Source organism: Pollicipes pollicipes, unplaced genomic scaffold, assembly GCF_011947565.3.
Source record: "Pollicipes pollicipes isolate AB1234 unplaced genomic scaffold, Ppol_2.1 Scaffold_3447;HRSCAF=4054_pilon_pilon_pilon, whole genome shotgun sequence".
Taxonomy (NCBI): domain Eukaryota; kingdom Metazoa; phylum Arthropoda; class Thecostraca; order Pollicipedomorpha; family Pollicipedidae; genus Pollicipes; species Pollicipes pollicipes.
The window spans coordinates 19271737-19290145 of NW_023596297.1; the positions used below are offsets into that span (position 1 = coordinate 19271737).

Here is an 18409-nt window from a genome sequence, read left to right on the forward strand (position 1 = left end):
TCGGCCCTCGGCGGGAGGGCGGGGGTGGGGTGGGTGGCAGAGCCTCTGCCTAGGTCACCCCCGGCGACCGACGGCAGGGGGAGGGGAGTTTACGGGGCGCGAGCATCGAGGCTAACAGAATCTAACTCCGCACCGTCCATTCCAGAAGTGGGCAGCTGGTCACGTTATATGTGTGAAACACTATCTCTGCGGTACGTAACTAGCTCCAGTGTAGAAAATCAGCGAAGTCGCTCTTGACAAAGCACTGGCTAACATTTGCCTTTCACCTGTTATTCCTGGGAAAGTTTCCAGGAACGAAGCAGTGATGTTGAGTTTGACAGAAGCAATGGACATTTGGTCAGACAAATAAACTGTTGTGGACGGTAACAGGAGTCTGTCATGTGTGGAGTGCCAAGAATGATAGGGGGGGGGGGGGGGTGCGACTGGTCTGGTGGCATCCTCGAATGTTTGGATTTTCAACGGCTGGTGCCGTGATTGTTCGCAGCCGTGCACATATCGTGCAACGCGGTGGACCGTCAGTGATAGCGCCTCCATGTCTCGCTAGGATGTTCTAACCAATGTCCGGTGAAGAATATATGATTTCAGACAACTGAAGTCAATTGTGTCTGCGTCGGGGCTCATGGAGTCATCTTCTGACATCGAGCCATCACTGACGTAAATTATCTTCCCTCGCGACTGGCAAGCCCGGAGGATGGAAAACGAGAGGGAGGTGAAAAATGAGAGAGAAAAATGAGAGAGAACTCAGAATTGTGAGGGCGGGCAGGGGCCTCACAGTGGAAGAGGGATCGCACCTTTGTGCATTTGGATATACGAGCATCCAAACACTAAGCTTTTGCGTCCAGTTAAAGCATGTTAGGCCACAATGTCGACTGATATTGGACATTTTCCTACGGGGAAGCCTTCCTAAGGGCTCTGTTGCCTGGTGAGATCACCAGGTAACAGAGCCCCTAAAAAAGCTAGCATCCTTTTCGTTTTGTACGTCCTTTTCATAAGTGAGCTGATGACTTTGATACTATATATATGTATATAAAATAATTTGCTTTCGTCTGGTCATCTGTGTATCTTGTCACATATGTCAGAAACGAACAGCTGCGCGGAGTAATGGGGTGTGTCCAAACCATGCCCCGTTCCTCCGCCCCCCCCCCCCTCGCCCCCCACCTAGGCGGGGGGCAGGCGGAGGGACGCCTAGACAGCGACCACAGCCGCCTGAAACATGCATGAACAGCCGAGAGCAGTCTCTACACGGATCGCAGACGGCTTCGGCCCCGCCTCCCTTCAAAACGAAAAGCATGTGTATCATTGCCGTGGCGGCTGGGTGGAACTTGCTCTCTCCACATTTTCCACGGCACATCTGACCGGCAGTCCAGCCCGGCTGAATCGCCACCATTTATTCGGATCACGCCCTGGTGACATACTGGGTACAAGCGCTGCCTTGCACCTGTGCTGCAAAGTTGACACAATTTGTTGTGCCTGATTTAGCGACGATTTGATGTCTACCGTTTCCCATGCTGTGTTGACGTGCCTTGAGACGATTAATGCATATCATTTACATGAGCCATATTGTGGCCAGCTGCTGTGCATGAGCGCTTTGTAAAGCTGCGGCTTAAGTCAGCTCCAATGTGCATGGCTGCATCCAGCCTTTTATGCATCATCTGACTCACGACATGTCATGAGTTGCAGGTGTTCCTGGTGATCTTTTGGGATAAGTTTTGATATTAAATGTCACCGCGATCTAGAGGAAGCTTTCAGAAATGCCAAAAATAAAGCATCCATTTAAGAACTGTGCTGCGTGTGTAGCGTTCCAGGAACGTTCACAAGCAGACGTAAAGCATCCTGAGTATGTGCTGCTGCGATGTTATGCGCAGTTTTGCGGGGTTGTTTTCGCAATCCAGAACGCAGAACGCTAACTTAAGCGTGCCTTCAAGATTGTTGAATGATATATAGTGCAGCAGCGCGTCCCGTAAAAACAGCCTGCGTCACCCGTATCCAACAGGGGACGCGAGAAGCCGGTCGGATGACCGCCAGCACCGGACGCTTGGAGAGCGGGGGAGCGGACTGCTGGTGGTCTTCCTGTTTGTTGATGTTTATGACGTGCCAACTGCAATGGCGGTTCTGCGTCTGCAGGGCTGTTTGCACGTCTGACAGTAACATAGATTGGTGACATCGGGCGAAGAGATTGCGCATTCCGAAACAAACTTTTCGAGTTACATTTATAAGTGTTGACGAGATACCCATTGACTCATTTGGTACCCTCTTTTTGGTGAGCATTATATTTACCTACGCCATTCTACTTGCACGAAGGTTTGGCCGCATCACTGGCTCAGGCGGGAGGGAGGTACAGCTTAGTGGTACTTTTCATTTAACACGCGCCCGGGTGGTCGGCAAGATACGCTTCACTCGGGTGGGGGTGGGGAGTCAATTTGGTCCCCGGAGATCTCGGGAACTAAGAGAGCCAGAGACACCAAATTTACAGGGTGTGTTGACCTGTACGTGAACTCACTTGGGTCAAATTTTCAGGTTCCTAAGTTATGATCTTTGGGTCAAAAAAGGTCAGACAAAGTCAAGTTCCAGGCTGGTCTCCAAAGTGCCCCCAACACCTAGATCACCGTTTCTAAGCAAAAGGTCACGTGCTCGTTCAAGGTCAGTGGCCTTGTCTGACCTTTTGAAGGTCAAGGTGACCAAAATCATACCAGATTGCTTTGAGTTTTGACCTTTGTCTGCCCTTCAAAACTGGTATTACGTCAATGTAATTTGCTCATTTAACTGTTGCGTCGGCTAAGAATGCATCTCAGAGATGTATGCCTTCGTCTAACATCCCGTTGTTGGATCAGATTAAAGGATTCCCTAGAAACTGCCTTCGTGGAGACCATGGCCTGACTTTGACTTGCCATAGATCAGCGGCCTTACAAGGTACATCTAAATGTTTGATGCCAAACGATTCGTTATTCAATTGTCTACAACTATGCAAAATTTGGCGCGGTTACGCTGCGCCGTAGGAGACCATTTCAGAAAAACCTTCGACGGGGGGGTTATGTTGACCCCTCCGCCCACCCGAGCGCGTGTTAAGCTCCTGACGTTACGGCGCAAGGCATGGCTCAGCAGTGATACGTTCACATTTTGGTGAGCTACCAAAATGTGAACAGAACAGCTTCCGCTTGGACATGCCCACAACCACCGCCATAGGAAGCTCCTGTGTGCTTGATTGGTTGTTTTGAAAGCTTTGTTTCGTTACCATTCTTATGGTCATTACTGGATGAATGATATCGACCACGTTTATGGCAAAAGCAGTCGCTTTAAGGTGGTGTTCAGAGGGACGCGTGAATGCCCTCTATTCCAGGCACCAGTGTGGTTTCTTATGTTGGACGATTTGTTACGCTCACGTTACTTTACGCTACGCATGTTACGCTACAGGATTTGCATCACACTCGCACTTAATTGCCAGTCAGTTTGAGGGTTTTCTTAAACACTATACCCCGTGCAAAATATATCAGGCCAGGACTGCAAAGGTACGCAACCCAGTAATAATAAGTAATAAGGGCGTCGCGCACGTGCACGTTGCTCTTGCGACTGAGTCGCTATCCGCACGCCATCTATCTGAAGCAATGATATGGCGTCCTGCCACCAGGTCCATATTGCTGGGCATTCAGCAAACCAGCTCACACATCAAAACCATACAGCGAAACCACGGCAAACCATAACGCAGCCTACAGTCTCTGGAGCGCGCAGGGATCCATCCATACAGACAAAAGCCGTAACTTATTTCCGGCATATTTGGACAGCAAGGCAAGGGAGGCTTGCAAAATGCTCTACACAGTAGGCTCGTTAAATGGGTTTGGGGGTGGGGGCTAAACAGTGAAGCATGACGAGCATATCTCCAAAGTGGAAACTTCCCAGATTTGGCCAATTCTCATCTCAGAGCTGAGAGGAGGGGGGGGGGGGGGGGAGCGCTGGAGCCCAAGTGCAGGGTGGGGTGGGGGGGCTGGAGCCCACTCAACTGAAAGGGAAACCACACTCCTGCTTCAGCTCTGACGCAGCTGCAGCTCCGGCTGTATCTGAGCTGCGCGTCACCGCGGCATAGACGCAGCTCCGGCGCAGCTGAACAGCTTCCGCTTGGACTAAGCTTCAGCACGGCTGCGCAGCTTGGAAGATCGAAGGCACCCCCTGCACAGTTGCGCAGCCTCAGTTCGGGAGGAGCTTCGGGACATGCCCACAGCCACGGTTCACACGCCGTCGCCCAGCTCCACCCGCTGCGGCCCTCGAACGAGACGTACTCCGGCTGGGCCGCTGCGGCTATGCCATCGCTCGGCGCGGGCCCCTGCCATAGCTGGCACGCCGACGACTGCTCCAGCGCCGGAGTGGATGAGAAGCGCGGCGGTGATGTACGCCTCAGGTGCGGCTAGGAGGGCAGCTCGCGCTGGACCGGCCGGCTAGTCACCGCCACGTGCTGAGGAAGCGCAGTGCGTAGCTTAGCTTTCAGCCGCGAGCTGGAGGCGGAGTACAAGACTATCAAGGCGACGAGCAGGATCATGGTACGGTACATATGTGGTACTTAGTATACATGATACGTAATATACATGACAATATATATATATATATATATATATATATATATATATGCATATATATATATATATATATATATATATATGCATATATATTGTCATGACAAATGCAATATATATATATATATATATATATATGTAATGATCGAACCAAACCCATGCGAAATTTCTCAATAGAAATTCGAAATTTCTCAATTCTCTCAAATTTCCCCCGTCCGCCTGCCCTGTTGTCACGTTCCTGTGTCAAGGGAAGGTTTGCTGGCAACACGCCAAATGGGGTTTAACAGGCCTTTGCGGTCGTTTCAGAGCATACTGCGCGACACGCAAAATCCTCCACAGTTATGTCTGGTGTTAAGGTCTGGAGAAATCCTGAACTTGTGGGGAAAATGATCCGATGGGTGCCTCCACTGACCCTGGAAGATGGGATAAGGAAACACGCAACAAGCTTCGCTTAAAAAGCGCTTAACACAAAAACATTCATGCACAGCATTCAAGCTTTTTAGTCTGGGAGGGGCGGATCGGCGGTCGAGAATTCCGAGGAACACAGGGGCAACGAAAGTGGGGCCGCCCATAGTCCACATATCCTTTTAGCACCGTAGATGCCTCCTGACAAATGGCGTGCCCCCTCCTTTCTTAAACAGCAGGGTATCGTTCCATCCTACCAGGAACAAAAATTATGTAACAACTTTGATTATTAGCATGCAGCACTTAGCGATAACGAGATACATGGTCTTCATCATTTACAATGAGAGAAAACACATAAGTATTTGACCCAAGTTAATGCACTTGGAAGCTTTTTTGTCTTTCAATTCGCGAAACACGGCACATGTGCACATATTCAATACGGGGATCACACTATAGATCGTCACGCAAGATTACTGCCTTGAGGTCAGGAGGAGCATGAATCCAAACAGATGGCCGACGGAAATGGTGGTAGTTACCGGCATTGCTAAAACGCGCACGGACACCAAACAGGACCATTAAGTAATTGAGGTCGTGGAGGTTGAATGGTGGATGGGAGAGCCAGGTCGCGGGGAATTATTTCCACCTGTCTGAACGCCACACATAGTAGAATGGGGTCTCCTTTATTAGGCTGAGTGTCTGAAATGCTAGGATTTAACCACACTCCGGTTAATGCGGACCAAGACCGGCGCAGCCAACTTTGGTTTGCACAAACTCTTTTTACGTTATGGTTACTCGACAAAGCAAATAGGTATCAATCTAACATGCACGAGAACTGAAACTAAGCAGCGATGAAACACATGCATTCCCGCACAGGTCACTTTAGGGGGGAAACGCTTTTGTTTCATCATCAAGGAGTAAAAAATGCGGTTCTGTCACCGACGACACTTGAAACAGCCTTAATATTCGCCTGGAGTCACGTGTTTCAGAAACCGTTGCAATATAACTGAAAGCGATAAAACACACAAAGCGGATATAAATGTAGTACAATCAGTCATGAATATTATAAATATTTTCATTTCGGAAATTTTATTTGCACTTAAGCATCATTTGTTGACCATGCCTGAAGTGCCGGCGATAGGGGTGCGGGTCTTATTTCATGAGTGACCGGCGCAGCGGCTTAAGGCTAGTGAGCACGTCGGTTTGGTTCGAGCCTTAGACGTTGCATGCACGAAGCAAGGCGAGAACATGTTTGGTCAGAGGTCGTATCACAACTATAACTGCACTATCTCAAGACATGCCAGTGTCGAGGAAAGAGATCTTGCAGGGTTTAATCCATTGGTGAAAAAATATTTCGCCGCCAGCAGTTGTATGATTGTTTCCTATCAGTTGTACATCCTCTCTTTGTTGTTACAGCCTGCGTTACCTTAAGTTCAGAGTGGTTTTGCTGCTTACTATCACAATTATTTTCTTATGCCTTAGCGTCCAAAATAAAACCTAATAAACTTCCCTGATTACTAAAATTTACATTTTTAGCAGTTACAATAGGTACCTAGGAATTATTTACTCGCCAATCAGAACCACCAGCCAGGAATCCAACACTGGATAAGCTATTTCATGGCACGGATTAAATGGATAGTGGATCAATATCCGCGTAGCAGCCTTTGTTGATTATTTCGGATCTCGGGCACCGCAACCTTTTTGTTGTATTACGCTTCAGTTTAATGTTTAGCACAAGTTTGATTTCAGCGTCGTTCGTGGAAGAGAATCGCGAAGCGTAATTTACTCGTAAAAAATAGAGCAGGGCGTGAGATACTTTTGGATTAACCCACACTGTGCCATTACAATGTTTTGCACCTAAACAGAACGTAGGGCGCCTGTAACTCATTGCAGTGGTGGTCAGTCGATCACTGCAGCGCCACTGTTTTGGTCACTGGAAGTGTGAAATGTCCGGCACAAAGGGAGTCGCGTGTTCGAGATAGGGGCGGCCGTTGACCACGGGAAGGGCCGCATACCCGGTATTGGACCGGCCGCGTGTCTGGCACTGGAGTGGGCGCACATTCGGCACTGGAGCGGCCGCGTATCCGGCACAGGAGAGGCGATGAGTCCGGCACAGGAGCTGCCGTCCAGCACTAGGGCGGTCGTGTTTCCGGCACGAGAGAGACCGTCCGACACTGGACTGGGTGCACGTTCGGCCGCTCCACGCCGCATGTCCGGCACAGGAGAGGCCGCGAGTCCAACGCAGGAGCTGCCGTCCAGCACTAGGGCGCTCGTGTTTACGGCACGAGAGAGACCGTCCGACACCGGAGTGAGCGCACGTTCAGCCGCTCCAGGCTGCATGTCTGGCACAGGAGAGGCCGCGAGTCCGACGCAGGTCTGGGAAGCGGTGGCGCCGGGCTGCGGAGCGTTTAACTCTCGCTTTGATCCGCCGATTTTCATGCCGCAAGCTGATGGGGCGGAGGGGAGGGCTGTCGATGCGACTTATCTGGAGCTCCCAATTAAAGAAAGATAGAGTCACTCGAAAAAAAGACAGTGGATGGGTGACAACAGTATCTTGCGAATGGAAATAAGTGTCACGTTACTATGTCAATAACTGACCCGACTATACCGCGTCAAACGTCAAATTTTCCAGAGAATCCAACTGTTCAACTTAACACGCCCTAATGTACGAGATCTTGGTCCGCAGCGACACGGATGTTAACAGGCGTGTTTCTACGCAAGTTTATGATGCAGGGATCAGCAAATGTGACGGTGTCGGAGCGTCGCGCGCGGTCCGCGAAATGGTCGGTTACCGCCCGGCGCCGGTGCCAGCGCGGATCGTCGTACAGTGTTCCTTAACACGCGCCCGGGTGGCTAGCTGGATACCCTTCTCTCGTGTGGGGTAAATTTGTCCCCCAGGGATCTCAGGAACTGAGAGAGCTAGAGACACCAAATTTACAGGGTGCATTGACCTGTACCTAAACTCACTTAGGTCTAAGTTTGAGTTTCCTAGGTTGTGGCCTTCGCGTCAAATAAGGTCAAACAAGGTCAATATCCAGGTTGGTCTGCAAAGTGCCCCTGAACCTAGATCCCTGTTCTAAGCAAAAGTTGACGCGATTATTTAAGGTCAGTGACCTTGTTTGACTTTTGAAGGTCATGGTGAGCAAAAGCATACAAGACTGCTTTGATGTTTGCATTTGAACAAGCGACAAAGATTACACTGAGCAGTGTGTTCCTAAAAACAACGTGTCGATCTGGGTCATTTTAGGTCCGTGACTTATTCTAACCTTTGAGAAGTGCATGGAAGATATATAATGTGGTTCCTGTTATCAACAAATTTGAAATGAGCACCAGATACCACTCTATACAGTAAGCCCAACAGTGATAAAACAGATTGGTTTTGACCTTGGTCTGTCCTTCAAAACTGTCAATAGGTCAATGTAACTTGCTCATTTGAATGTTGCGTTGACTGAGAACATATCTCAGATATGTATGGTCTCGTCTAACACTCCGTTGTTGCATCAGACTGAACAACTAGAAATTCACTTCGCAGAATACATGATTTGACTTTGACCTGCGGTAGGTCAGCAACCTTGCAAGGTCATCTGAATTTTAAAACCAAAAGATCCGCTATTTAATTTTGTACAGCTGTGCCAAATTTGGGGTGGCTGCGCCCCGCCATTTGGAAACCATTTTGGAAAAACATTCGGAGGGTTAATTTGACTTCGCAGAATACATGACGTCATTGAATGACAAATGTACAACCTGGCTCTGCACTAGGGACTAGGTCACGCAGGTTTCAGTCATGTGAACGAAGCTACTGTGTGCCTGGCCAACGAAGTGGGGATTTTTGACCAGGCCATCAATCCCGTTAGCTCGACCAGGGCGTATGCGGCATCAGGTGCAACACTGTTGATCTGGCCATGCTAGAGTCGTGTCGTCTTGTAAGCCGATATGACCAGGGTCGTACGGCGACGAACCGCGCCCAAATGCCGCGCCCGATGCCTGACCCTGACCAACTGGGCTCATCGCTGTCTCTCGGCAGTGGATAGATTAAATTTAAAGACTTCGACATATGGATGTCGATCTTTCGTCTGGACATAAAATCAGACTAGCTTATAACGAGAGCTGATCAATTGTCTTAGGAACCTTGATTTGAAATTGCAGCCATTTGTATTGATGTTGGATGGGCAAGGCGCTCGCACCAATCGAAAGCTTTTAAATGCTAGTGTGGGCCAAACTGACGCTCGACTGGGGTCAGTTTGGTCCAACCTGAAGTTTTTTTCTGAATGGTCTCTGAACGGCGCAATGTAGCCACGCCAACTTTTGCAAAGCTGTAGACAGTTGAAAAGCGGATTGTTCGCTATCACAAATTTAGAGGTACCTTATAAGGTCGTTGATCTACGGCAGGTCAAAGTCAGACCATGGATTCGGCGAAGTCAATATCCAGGGAATCGTCCAATCTGATGCGACAAATGAGTGATAGACGAAGCCATACATCTCTGAATTACTTTCCTAGGCAACACAGCAATTGAATGACCAAATTCCGTTGACCTGGTGTCAGGTATGAAGGTCAGATCAAGGTCAAGCCAACCTATTTCATTTCTTTAGGGCTTGCTGTAGGGGGCAGTTTCTGGTGTTCATTTCGAATCTATTGATAACAGGAACCGTATTTGACATCTTACATGGACCTCATATATAGTCCAGAATAGGTAATTTACCTAAATTCACCTAGGGCAAAATTTGGTCTTTGGGAACGCTCTTCCTAGTTTAATCTTTGTCGCTTATTCAACTGCAAAACTCAAAGCAGTCTTGTATGATTTTGGCCACCATGACCTTTGAAAGATCAAACAAGGTCACTGACCTTAAATGATAATGTGAACTCTTGCTTAGGACAGGTATCGAGGTTCTGGGAACACTTTGGAGACCAACTTGGAGTTTGACCTTCGGCCTTATTTGACCTGAATGTCATGGCCTAGGAACCTTAAACTTTGACCTACGTATTCGTAGGTATATTTTGTATGTACGTATATTTTGACCTACCTACGTTCACGTATTGGCCAACACACACTGTGAATTTGGTGTTTCTAGCTCTTTAGTTCCTAAGATTTCAGGGGGCCAAATTGAGCCCCTCTTACCTGAGCGAAGGGTATCCAACCGGCCACCCGGGCGCGTGTTAGACAGATATTCTCAGCCCTTGCTGACATGTGTATCACCCATCAACAACGCTATCTTGGAACCAATTCAGCAAAGTACAATGTTCATAAAGCGTACTGAGGCTTTATTAATCATCATCATGATGTAGTGTTAAGTAAAGTGGCGATCAACACCCACAATAACAGCTTAAAAGGAATGTTTCACATTTAAAGATATTGATGTGGCCATCAGACACGATGAAACAAGCTCACCTATAACCAGTGGTTTTAATTAGAAAAAGCTTCTCTAGACACCAATTTTTTCTGTTTAGTAGATATGTGTAAATTCTACTGTTCCTGTGTCTGGCCTCCGGCTCACTCGTACACACGGTACTTTCGAAGTCACTCTTGTATTTGCCGCTCGCCACAGGCACCCACACAGTCCGTCCCACCGGCGCGTCCGTCCCCGCGCCGGCGGCTCTCGAGGTCTTCCTCTTGTAACCCCCTCTCCTGGCCCCGCGGCCGCGTCCCTCGCACGGGACGCCTGGGACAGGAGAAGGGGAACGCAGGTGCCTGTAAACCGCGCTCGTCAAACTACGCAATCATTTACTGGCTAGCACATAGGTGTTCCCCGGCACCTTATACTAGGCACCCTTCATAAAAGAAGAATGCCCTCATAGCTGAGTTATTCATTAATGACATAATAAAGAAATCCATGACATCATGGGCACATATTTGACAAACCTGACTTAACGTGCACAGTAAGAAAGGCGCTTAAGCGATATCCGTCAAATCATTGCGACTAACCTAGGCAACATATTAACACGAACCATACAAAGACACCATGAATCATTGTAATGCACCCAGCTGTCGCAGTCACGTGCTAAATCGATCTGGATAACGTCTGACTCAAGCGCTCCGCTGTTCGCAATGACCATTCGAAGACGGTTGCCCTACAGACACTGGGATCCGAGACCTGGGCGCATTCGAATGGGGACTCGGACTTGGTAGTGAGTCACTGTTTCGGGCCAGGTTACGGAGGGACAGTGGCGACGTGGGCCGCGTGTACGTGACCTGCGAGCCGGGATATGGCACAGGGTCTGCACCGCTGTTGTTGCCGGCTCGTTAGGCGGTTCAGCCGCGGGCTGGGATGACGTGGGATTCGCAGCCTCGGCCTCTGCCGGCTGATTTCCAGCCGTGGCTTGGCCTGCAGCAAGATTTGCGGCCACAGCCTCCTCAGGTGGACACCCAGCCCCGGCAGTCCCCTGCGTCACGGGCAGGCACAAAAAATGCTCCTCGATACCTCATTGTGAGATCATGTCATCGTGCCTCGCATAGCTTTAACTGAGGACCAGTTGACGGCCGGTCATATCTGGAAATCGTGCTCACGAACGCCAGATGTGAAAGAATCGCCCATCACATTTTCTCGACCTTGCTCGCACCATGGCTTATGAAACGACCGAATTTGAATGGCACCATTTTGTCATGCATGCTAGGTGACCTTAAAATGCTCTTCCTGAAACACTCTCCCCATTTTCCCGGGCACGTAGCTCGGAAATTAGAGAGATTTAGGTCTTAAGAAGGGCAGGACTGTGAACTGCGCCAAATGGTCTTCAAGATGGATATTTCAGTTCAAAATCTCATATAACTGTGAAACACCCCCTCTAACCCTCACCCTGATAAGGGGATGCCCACAGCGTCCCTTTTAAACGTTTCTGACGATACCACTCCTGTATGCCATGCAATAGCACTTTTTTAGGTGGCCTCTGAGGCATCTATTGCGCATGTTTTGACACGAAACACGTATCACCAGCATTCTTGGATACTGAGAAGTGCTGCTTTCAGGAACACAGCACGGTAATCAACGGACGGCGCGGGCAACGGACCGACATTGTTCATCAACGGCGCTCTAAGTGATGAATTTATGGTCAAAACAGATGAAAACACGTGAAGCTGAGAAATATTTGAATTTCAGGAAATTTGACTCTTGAGCTATCTTTGTTATAGAAATGCAGATAAATATAGATAAATATAAATAAATAAAACACAGATACAGAAATACAGATAAATATAGAACTACAAATAAAACCGCACACCATTGACTAATAATTAAACAAACAACAACAAAAAAACATGCTAATGCAGATTTCGTGGTACAAATGAGTATGGTCTCGTAGATATAAACACGTAAAGCTGAGAAATTTTCGAATTTCAGGAAATTTGACTCTTGAGCTATCTTTGTTATAGAAATATAAAACTTTTTACCAATTGCGAGATCTAGTTGAGACCGAGCTATTGCTTGCTTTTCGCGAGGCTTTACCTTTCTTAATGTCGAAACGCCATAGGAAAGGGTACGCATCGATTTACCCCACCTCCCTTTCCCCTCCTATCAGTCGGCGTTATGAAAATACAATGGATCAGGGCAGGGGTTAATCAATGAACCATGAAAAAACATCACGTGTGGCATGGTCATCATGCAGTGAGAATTTTCACTGATATGTACCTCCTGACATTACCCTGACATAAAAACGAAAATGCATAAAAGAAACTCAGCGAAGAGTATTTTATGAAATTACAGGTATCTTTACTTGCTTGCACTTACAGTACTTGCATGCACGTCAAGCCTTACTACGTGACAACCGGGCCTTTGAAATATTATGTAATCCCCATGGTATTCATAGGCAAAAACTGTCTACCTACCAAATTTTCAAAAGTTACAATGACCATGAGCTGGATGGTTAATGGATGTGATCGGTAAAACGGCATGATACACCTTGGAGGGCTCCCGGATGGCACCAGACACATTAACAATTTGGCCACCCTCAGCAACAGTTTTGGCTATGGGTCAATACTTCGGAGAACAAATGTCAAACGCAGAAACAGCTTATCACGTGCAGTGCCACAACATCTAAGGAAACATTGCGCGCTGCACTGCCTCCAGCACCCGTCACATTCCTCTTCTATTTTGCGTAGTCATCGTCGCTGTACACTTAGCTCTCCTCGGTTGCTTGGATGTCCATCTGCTTGCTCGTGCAAGAACTATAGCATGCGATTTCTCCTTGACGCTTGCAAGTAGTCTATAAGCCAAAGGCCGGCACTGTGTGTTGCATCTGCAGCCCGCGACGCTGCACGCCTTGTTTTCAGCAGTGCAGCTGCAGGAAACCACATCCAGGAACAATTCGAGAGTAATTTCTGCTGTTTAGACAGCTAGCATGATGGTGGAGACTTCCACGATCCAACTGGGCCCTGGCTCCTGGCTCCCGGCTCCCTGAGTGAATCCTGATTATATCCCCTCTTGATCCTACATATCTTCAAACGCGGAGCGTTCCTATGAGTTGTATGACTCTTGGATAGGCTTCCATACCATCACCACATCGTCAGTTCGTTATTACTAACCGATCAGTGTAATTTTAACACAAATTAACTCCGTGGTTCTCCTAGATCAGTTTGTCCGCGGGCAATGCCCTTGTTTTAGTCGTAATGAGGCACGCGCCAAATTGGGATTTCGGTGTGGGTGTTGATTTCTCCGACCTCCGCCTCCCAAAGCGTAGATTAGGAAGGGTTTGCGTTTCTCTGATTGACTGTTCTTTTAATGGTGAGCGTATTGAGAAATATCTACCATTCTTGCGGATGTCACATGTGAAGTGCTTATCCTGTGGCTGAAGCAAACACGGCCAACGGGTCGGGGATTAATGCCATGCCCCCTTGAGCCAGGAGGATCATGCTATATCCTTAACTTTTGTCAGGGACTCGTTCGCAAGTCGTAGGAGGTGGGACAAATTTTGACTTCCTCTTAAGGAATGCTGTGGTCGCTTTCCTGGAGCTGTTCTCCTTGATCTAAGCTGATAGTTTGGAGTGGAGTTAATGCTGGCCACATTAATAAATAGCTGTCATTGCTTCCTGCAAAAATTACGAAAGTACAAAATTCACTTGAACAGCAGCACAGACACCACAAGACTGGTGCAGTGCATATTATGCTTGGATTGGCCCTGGAGGGAGTGTTGTGTCTTGCAATTTTTGTGGCTCAAATTTCAGCTCATATAGACTAGATGTAAAGCAGGTGATGTAAAGAAGTGAACGGATATACTTACAAGGGGTGAAATACTCATAAGACACTGTAATAACTGAGTAGTGAGTTCTGAGATGGACTTAACTGATACTTTTGAGAAGTTATAGTTGTTGGGACATAACAGAGAGATGTCAGTGTCAATGAAAACAAAAATATTGGTACATGGTGCCTGGCCATGAAACTGTCTAACTGCAAGATGGGAGAAGTAGAGATTAAAACTGTTCTGTATCACACCCATGGTATGTGAACATGCACAAATGTTGCTGGTTTTGGAATATCCCATTGCCGCATATTTGGAAAAAGTGGATTTTGACTTACAGCGAAGTTCTTGGATTGGGCTTTTAGAGAATGGTGGAAACATGATTCAACTTTACCTTTGGTATATTTGCGTAATTAATCTATGAATATGCATCTAAGTGAAACATCAGATGAAATTCAAAATGGTACACAGGTCTTTGCAACTCAAGGGGATAAGATGGTACATCTACTTATATAGGAAGTAGATGAAATTCAAAATGGTATGCAGATAATTTGAGCGGTTAACTCAAGGGAATAAGATGGTGCAAGTACTTATATAGGAAGATGATATGAACACACCATGTGTTATGAGTGTTGCCCAACTTTTATGATCTAAAAAGATCAGACCTAGATGTCATTATTTACAGTAAATTAGCAACAGATCAGTTAGTAGACAAAAGAAAAGAAAATACTTGAAATGTTTTGGGCTAATATGAATGTACTATATGCATGTAACAGGATCATTTTAAAAAGCTGTGGATGCTTTAGGCCACTTGTTGCTTACTGTGTCCAGGATTGGGGTCAAAGTTATGGAGAGGAGTGTTACCTGTTGGCTAGGTGTAATTTAAGTCTGTGTTAGTTACAAAAATTGAAAGACACCTACACCAAATTGAAATTGAGTGTAGGACTTAAGTGCACTGCTATTTTGGGCAACTGTGTAGAAGGTAATCTGAACAATTTGCCTGATGAAATTTTTGATATTGGCTTGTTCAATATTTTAGAAAAAGTGTAGGCAAGAATGTCACAGGGAATTATTTTTGAACATTCTGGGATACATTCAAACAAACTGGGCATGTTTCAAAATTTTGGCATTTGTGAGGGAGCCGTGACAAATTTATGTACTTCTGTTACACTAGTGAATACTAGCAGTGACAGAACAGCATAGGAGTGCACCTCTGGCTCATTTTTGCATTCACACTGCATGTCTTGATGTTTTTAGAAGAAAGAGACAGAGATTTGATATATGAGCCAGTAGAAGACATTTTACACAGTTAAAGCTGTATGAGTACTAAAGCACTGCATCATGAATGGCAGCAAATCATGACAAACATGGATATTTGTCATGTGTTACATGCTGTTGGTCAGCTTTGTTGTCATGTACTAGCCATTATAGCTGGTCATGTGTAGCCTTGTGATAAAAATTATTTTTCATTGGTTTTGTGTAAAGGTATGTGTGTAAATGGTGGCAAACATATTAGTGTGCAACATCCTAGGAATAGGATCACATTACTGCACTTGAGCTCAGAAAGTAACTAACTTGGGTGCGAACAATACCGCACCAATTCTGACCTTGCTGCCATCCGGGGTGGCCGGTCAGTCGCTGCGCAGTAAGCTGCTGACGCTGGTGCTGGTGCGGGACGTGACCCGTTCCCGCGTCCTGCTCGGCCTGAAGAAGCGTGGCTTTGGCGCCGGCAAGTGGAATGGGTTCGGCGGCAAGGTGGAGCCAGGCGAGACAGTGGAGGAGGGCGCCAGACGGTGAGGGTCTGCGCCACTGCCATGCCGTCGCGTACCGCTGCTGCGATTAGGTCCCTCACGCAGGGCCAGGTGGAGCGGAGTGAGATGGTGGTGGGGGCTGATGTCAACACGCCGTGCCTTGGCCGTACAGCGGCGTGCCGCAGATGCTACTTTGTGCTGGATGACTGCTGGCTCCGGGTTATCTAGTTTCCACGGACGAAGGCAGGCTGTCTTTTTGATAAGATGGTTCAGTGCAGGGAAAATATTATGCAGGACGTTGTTGCATTTCTTGATGCGTATGGTACACACTGGTATGTCGGGCACTTCTCCGGCACGTAAATGTGCGGCTGTAACACGGATTGTACGGAAGATGAGTTTCTTCAGGCCGTATTTCGCGTGCCCTTTCTGTTCGTTTTATATGCTGCTTCTTATAATCATCATTCTCTTCGTTCTTAGGGAAAATATTTTGAAAACATTTTTATGGGCCCTACCCATTGGTTCCCCTAATATGCTGTTCTTTTCGTGAACAGTCAGATACAAGTAGTCTGCCGCGACGGGCTCAGTTGAGCACAATTTACGAGCTGACCTCTCATCGGTCCGGGATAGGGAGCTGCTGGAGGAGAGCGGCCTGTGCGCTCAGGAGCTGCTGCCGGCCGGACGCATCGAGTTCGAGTTCGAGGGCGACCCCTGCCTGCTGGATGTCCACGTGTTCACCGTGGAGAAGTTCAGCGGCGAGCCACAGGAGACGGAAGGTGCGGTGAAGCACGTGCCTGGCGCATCGCGGTATTCCGTATCTTGGGCGTCGGGCAATAACATCAGAATGAATGGCATCTTGTGTATAGTTGTTGACGTTAACGGGCGTGAGCAGCAATTCGCGACATCACGTGGCTGGGTTATAACTCTAACTATAACTTTAAGACGTTTGTCGCAGCTCAATGACGTGGTCATATCATGTCCTCATTTTCGGGATGGGAAGGGGAGGGGGGGGGGGGGGGGGGCAGAGGCAAGCAATGGGACCCGAGCCTCCGCGAAGAGGTGGAATGCTCCACCCATGATGCACAGACATATTTGAACATCTTGTTTTTTTTGTACCTCCTTTGCAGGATATTGGCGGTGTTAAGAAGCAAAATAGAAGAATGCACAATTTATAAGCCCGAAAACCCCAAGAAACAACAGCAAAGTTTATGTTCATGAGTTGGTCAACTCCTACCCCGTAATTATTCTCGCACCCTTTTCGTGTGTAGGCAATGTTTTCAGTCTGTGTAGGTATGATTAACATATGTTTTTGTCTGGTAATTCATTGACCGAGTAGCCGATCGTGGACTGCACCTCACCGTTGTGCCCCCGTTGGACAGAGATGCGGCCGGCCTGGTACCAGGAAGCAGACATTCCCTTCGACAAGATGTGGGTTGACGACATACACTGGTTTCCATTCGTCTTCGAACGGAAGCTCTTCCGCGGGCGCTTCCTTTTTCAAGGACACGACACCATTCTCAAACACTCCCTGCAGGCTGTGGACAGTTTAACGTGATCGTTGAGTGCGTAGGATGGTGACCCTCCATGGGTTTACTCGGATGAGCAGTCATTCCGCCGCCTTTTTATGTGGCTCTACCTTCCTTCTCGTGTACTTGTAACGTATATCTTTGTCGTATGTTGTAGTTTCCAGTATACTTGTTTCTAGATCTGACGCAAAACATTGTATGCAATGGCCACGTGCAGTCTTTCTCATCAGCCGCCATTGGTCTGTTCAGACCGGATCGGCGTCGATTCGTCGAGTTATGAAGCGAAGAGCAGACCTGATGGAAGGCCATCAGCCGATCAACATGTTACAGTGCAATTTTATGATCATCCTGTTCAGCTATGACATACACAAGGTCACGTTCTGAGTTGGATTATAGACAATTTTTGACGTTTATCGTATTTTCTCACCTAGGCCTCCGCTGGCCTCGCGCATTCGGCAATGTGCTGCCAGCGGAACATTCCAATAAAAATTGGAGGGAGAGGAACGCGTTCGAGCATGGGGTATGAATATTATATATATATATATATATATATATATTTATAGACGACGCATTTTATAAGACTACGTCAGGGCAGAGATGAAGTTGCTAAAGGATTGGCCACTTTCGGGTTTAGTCATTGTTCTCAGCGATCACGCGCGGACCTCCTGCCATCTAGCGAGAGGTAACGATATGCAGTCCAGCAAACGGAATAACGCGACGCGATATATGTGATACATGATGCTCGCCACGAGACGCCGTGAGACAGATTTCTCACCGATGTTGTTCTTGTCGACAATGCCAGTGCCCAAAATCAACCGCCGGTCGCATGTTCGCGTCGTCAGTACCAGTATATTTATACATCATTCCAGGCAGGTGGACAAATGTCAATTGCGATGGTGAAATAGTAAAACAGCGCGGCAAATGTGAAGCCAGCACAAAAAGTGCTGACAACGATGCGTCAGGAGAAATGGAGCGAATTAGCGTGATGCCATGCCGCCGCACAGAATC

The 18409-nt window shown here is 47.6% G+C and overlaps 1 protein-coding gene across 1 annotated transcript; it reads left to right on the forward strand.

Annotated features, from left to right (window-relative positions):
- Window positions 1-13594: 13594 nt before the first annotated feature.
- On the forward strand, window positions 13595-17812 carry LOC119092697 (7,8-dihydro-8-oxoguanine triphosphatase). Its single transcript, XM_037215666.1, has 4 exons — window positions 13595-13673; window positions 15763-15920; window positions 16506-16651; window positions 17255-17812. The coding sequence occupies exons 1-4, from the start codon at window positions 13671-13673 to the stop codon at window positions 17428-17430; spliced, it is 483 nt and encodes a 160-aa protein (XP_037071561.1). The 5' UTR covers window positions 13595-13670; the 3' UTR covers window positions 17431-17812.
- Window positions 17813-18409: the final 597 nt, after the last annotated feature.

Coding starts and splice junctions, on each gene's coding strand:
- LOC119092697 (XM_037215666.1), top strand. Junction 15,921..16,505: donor GTGGAGGAGGGCGCCAGACG/GTGAGGGTCTGC, acceptor GGTCCGGGATAG/GGAGCTGCTGGAGGAGAGCG. Junction 16,652..17,254: donor CGAGCCACAGGAGACGGAAG/GTGCGGTGAAGC, acceptor CCCGTTGGACAG/AGATGCGGCCGGCCTGGTAC.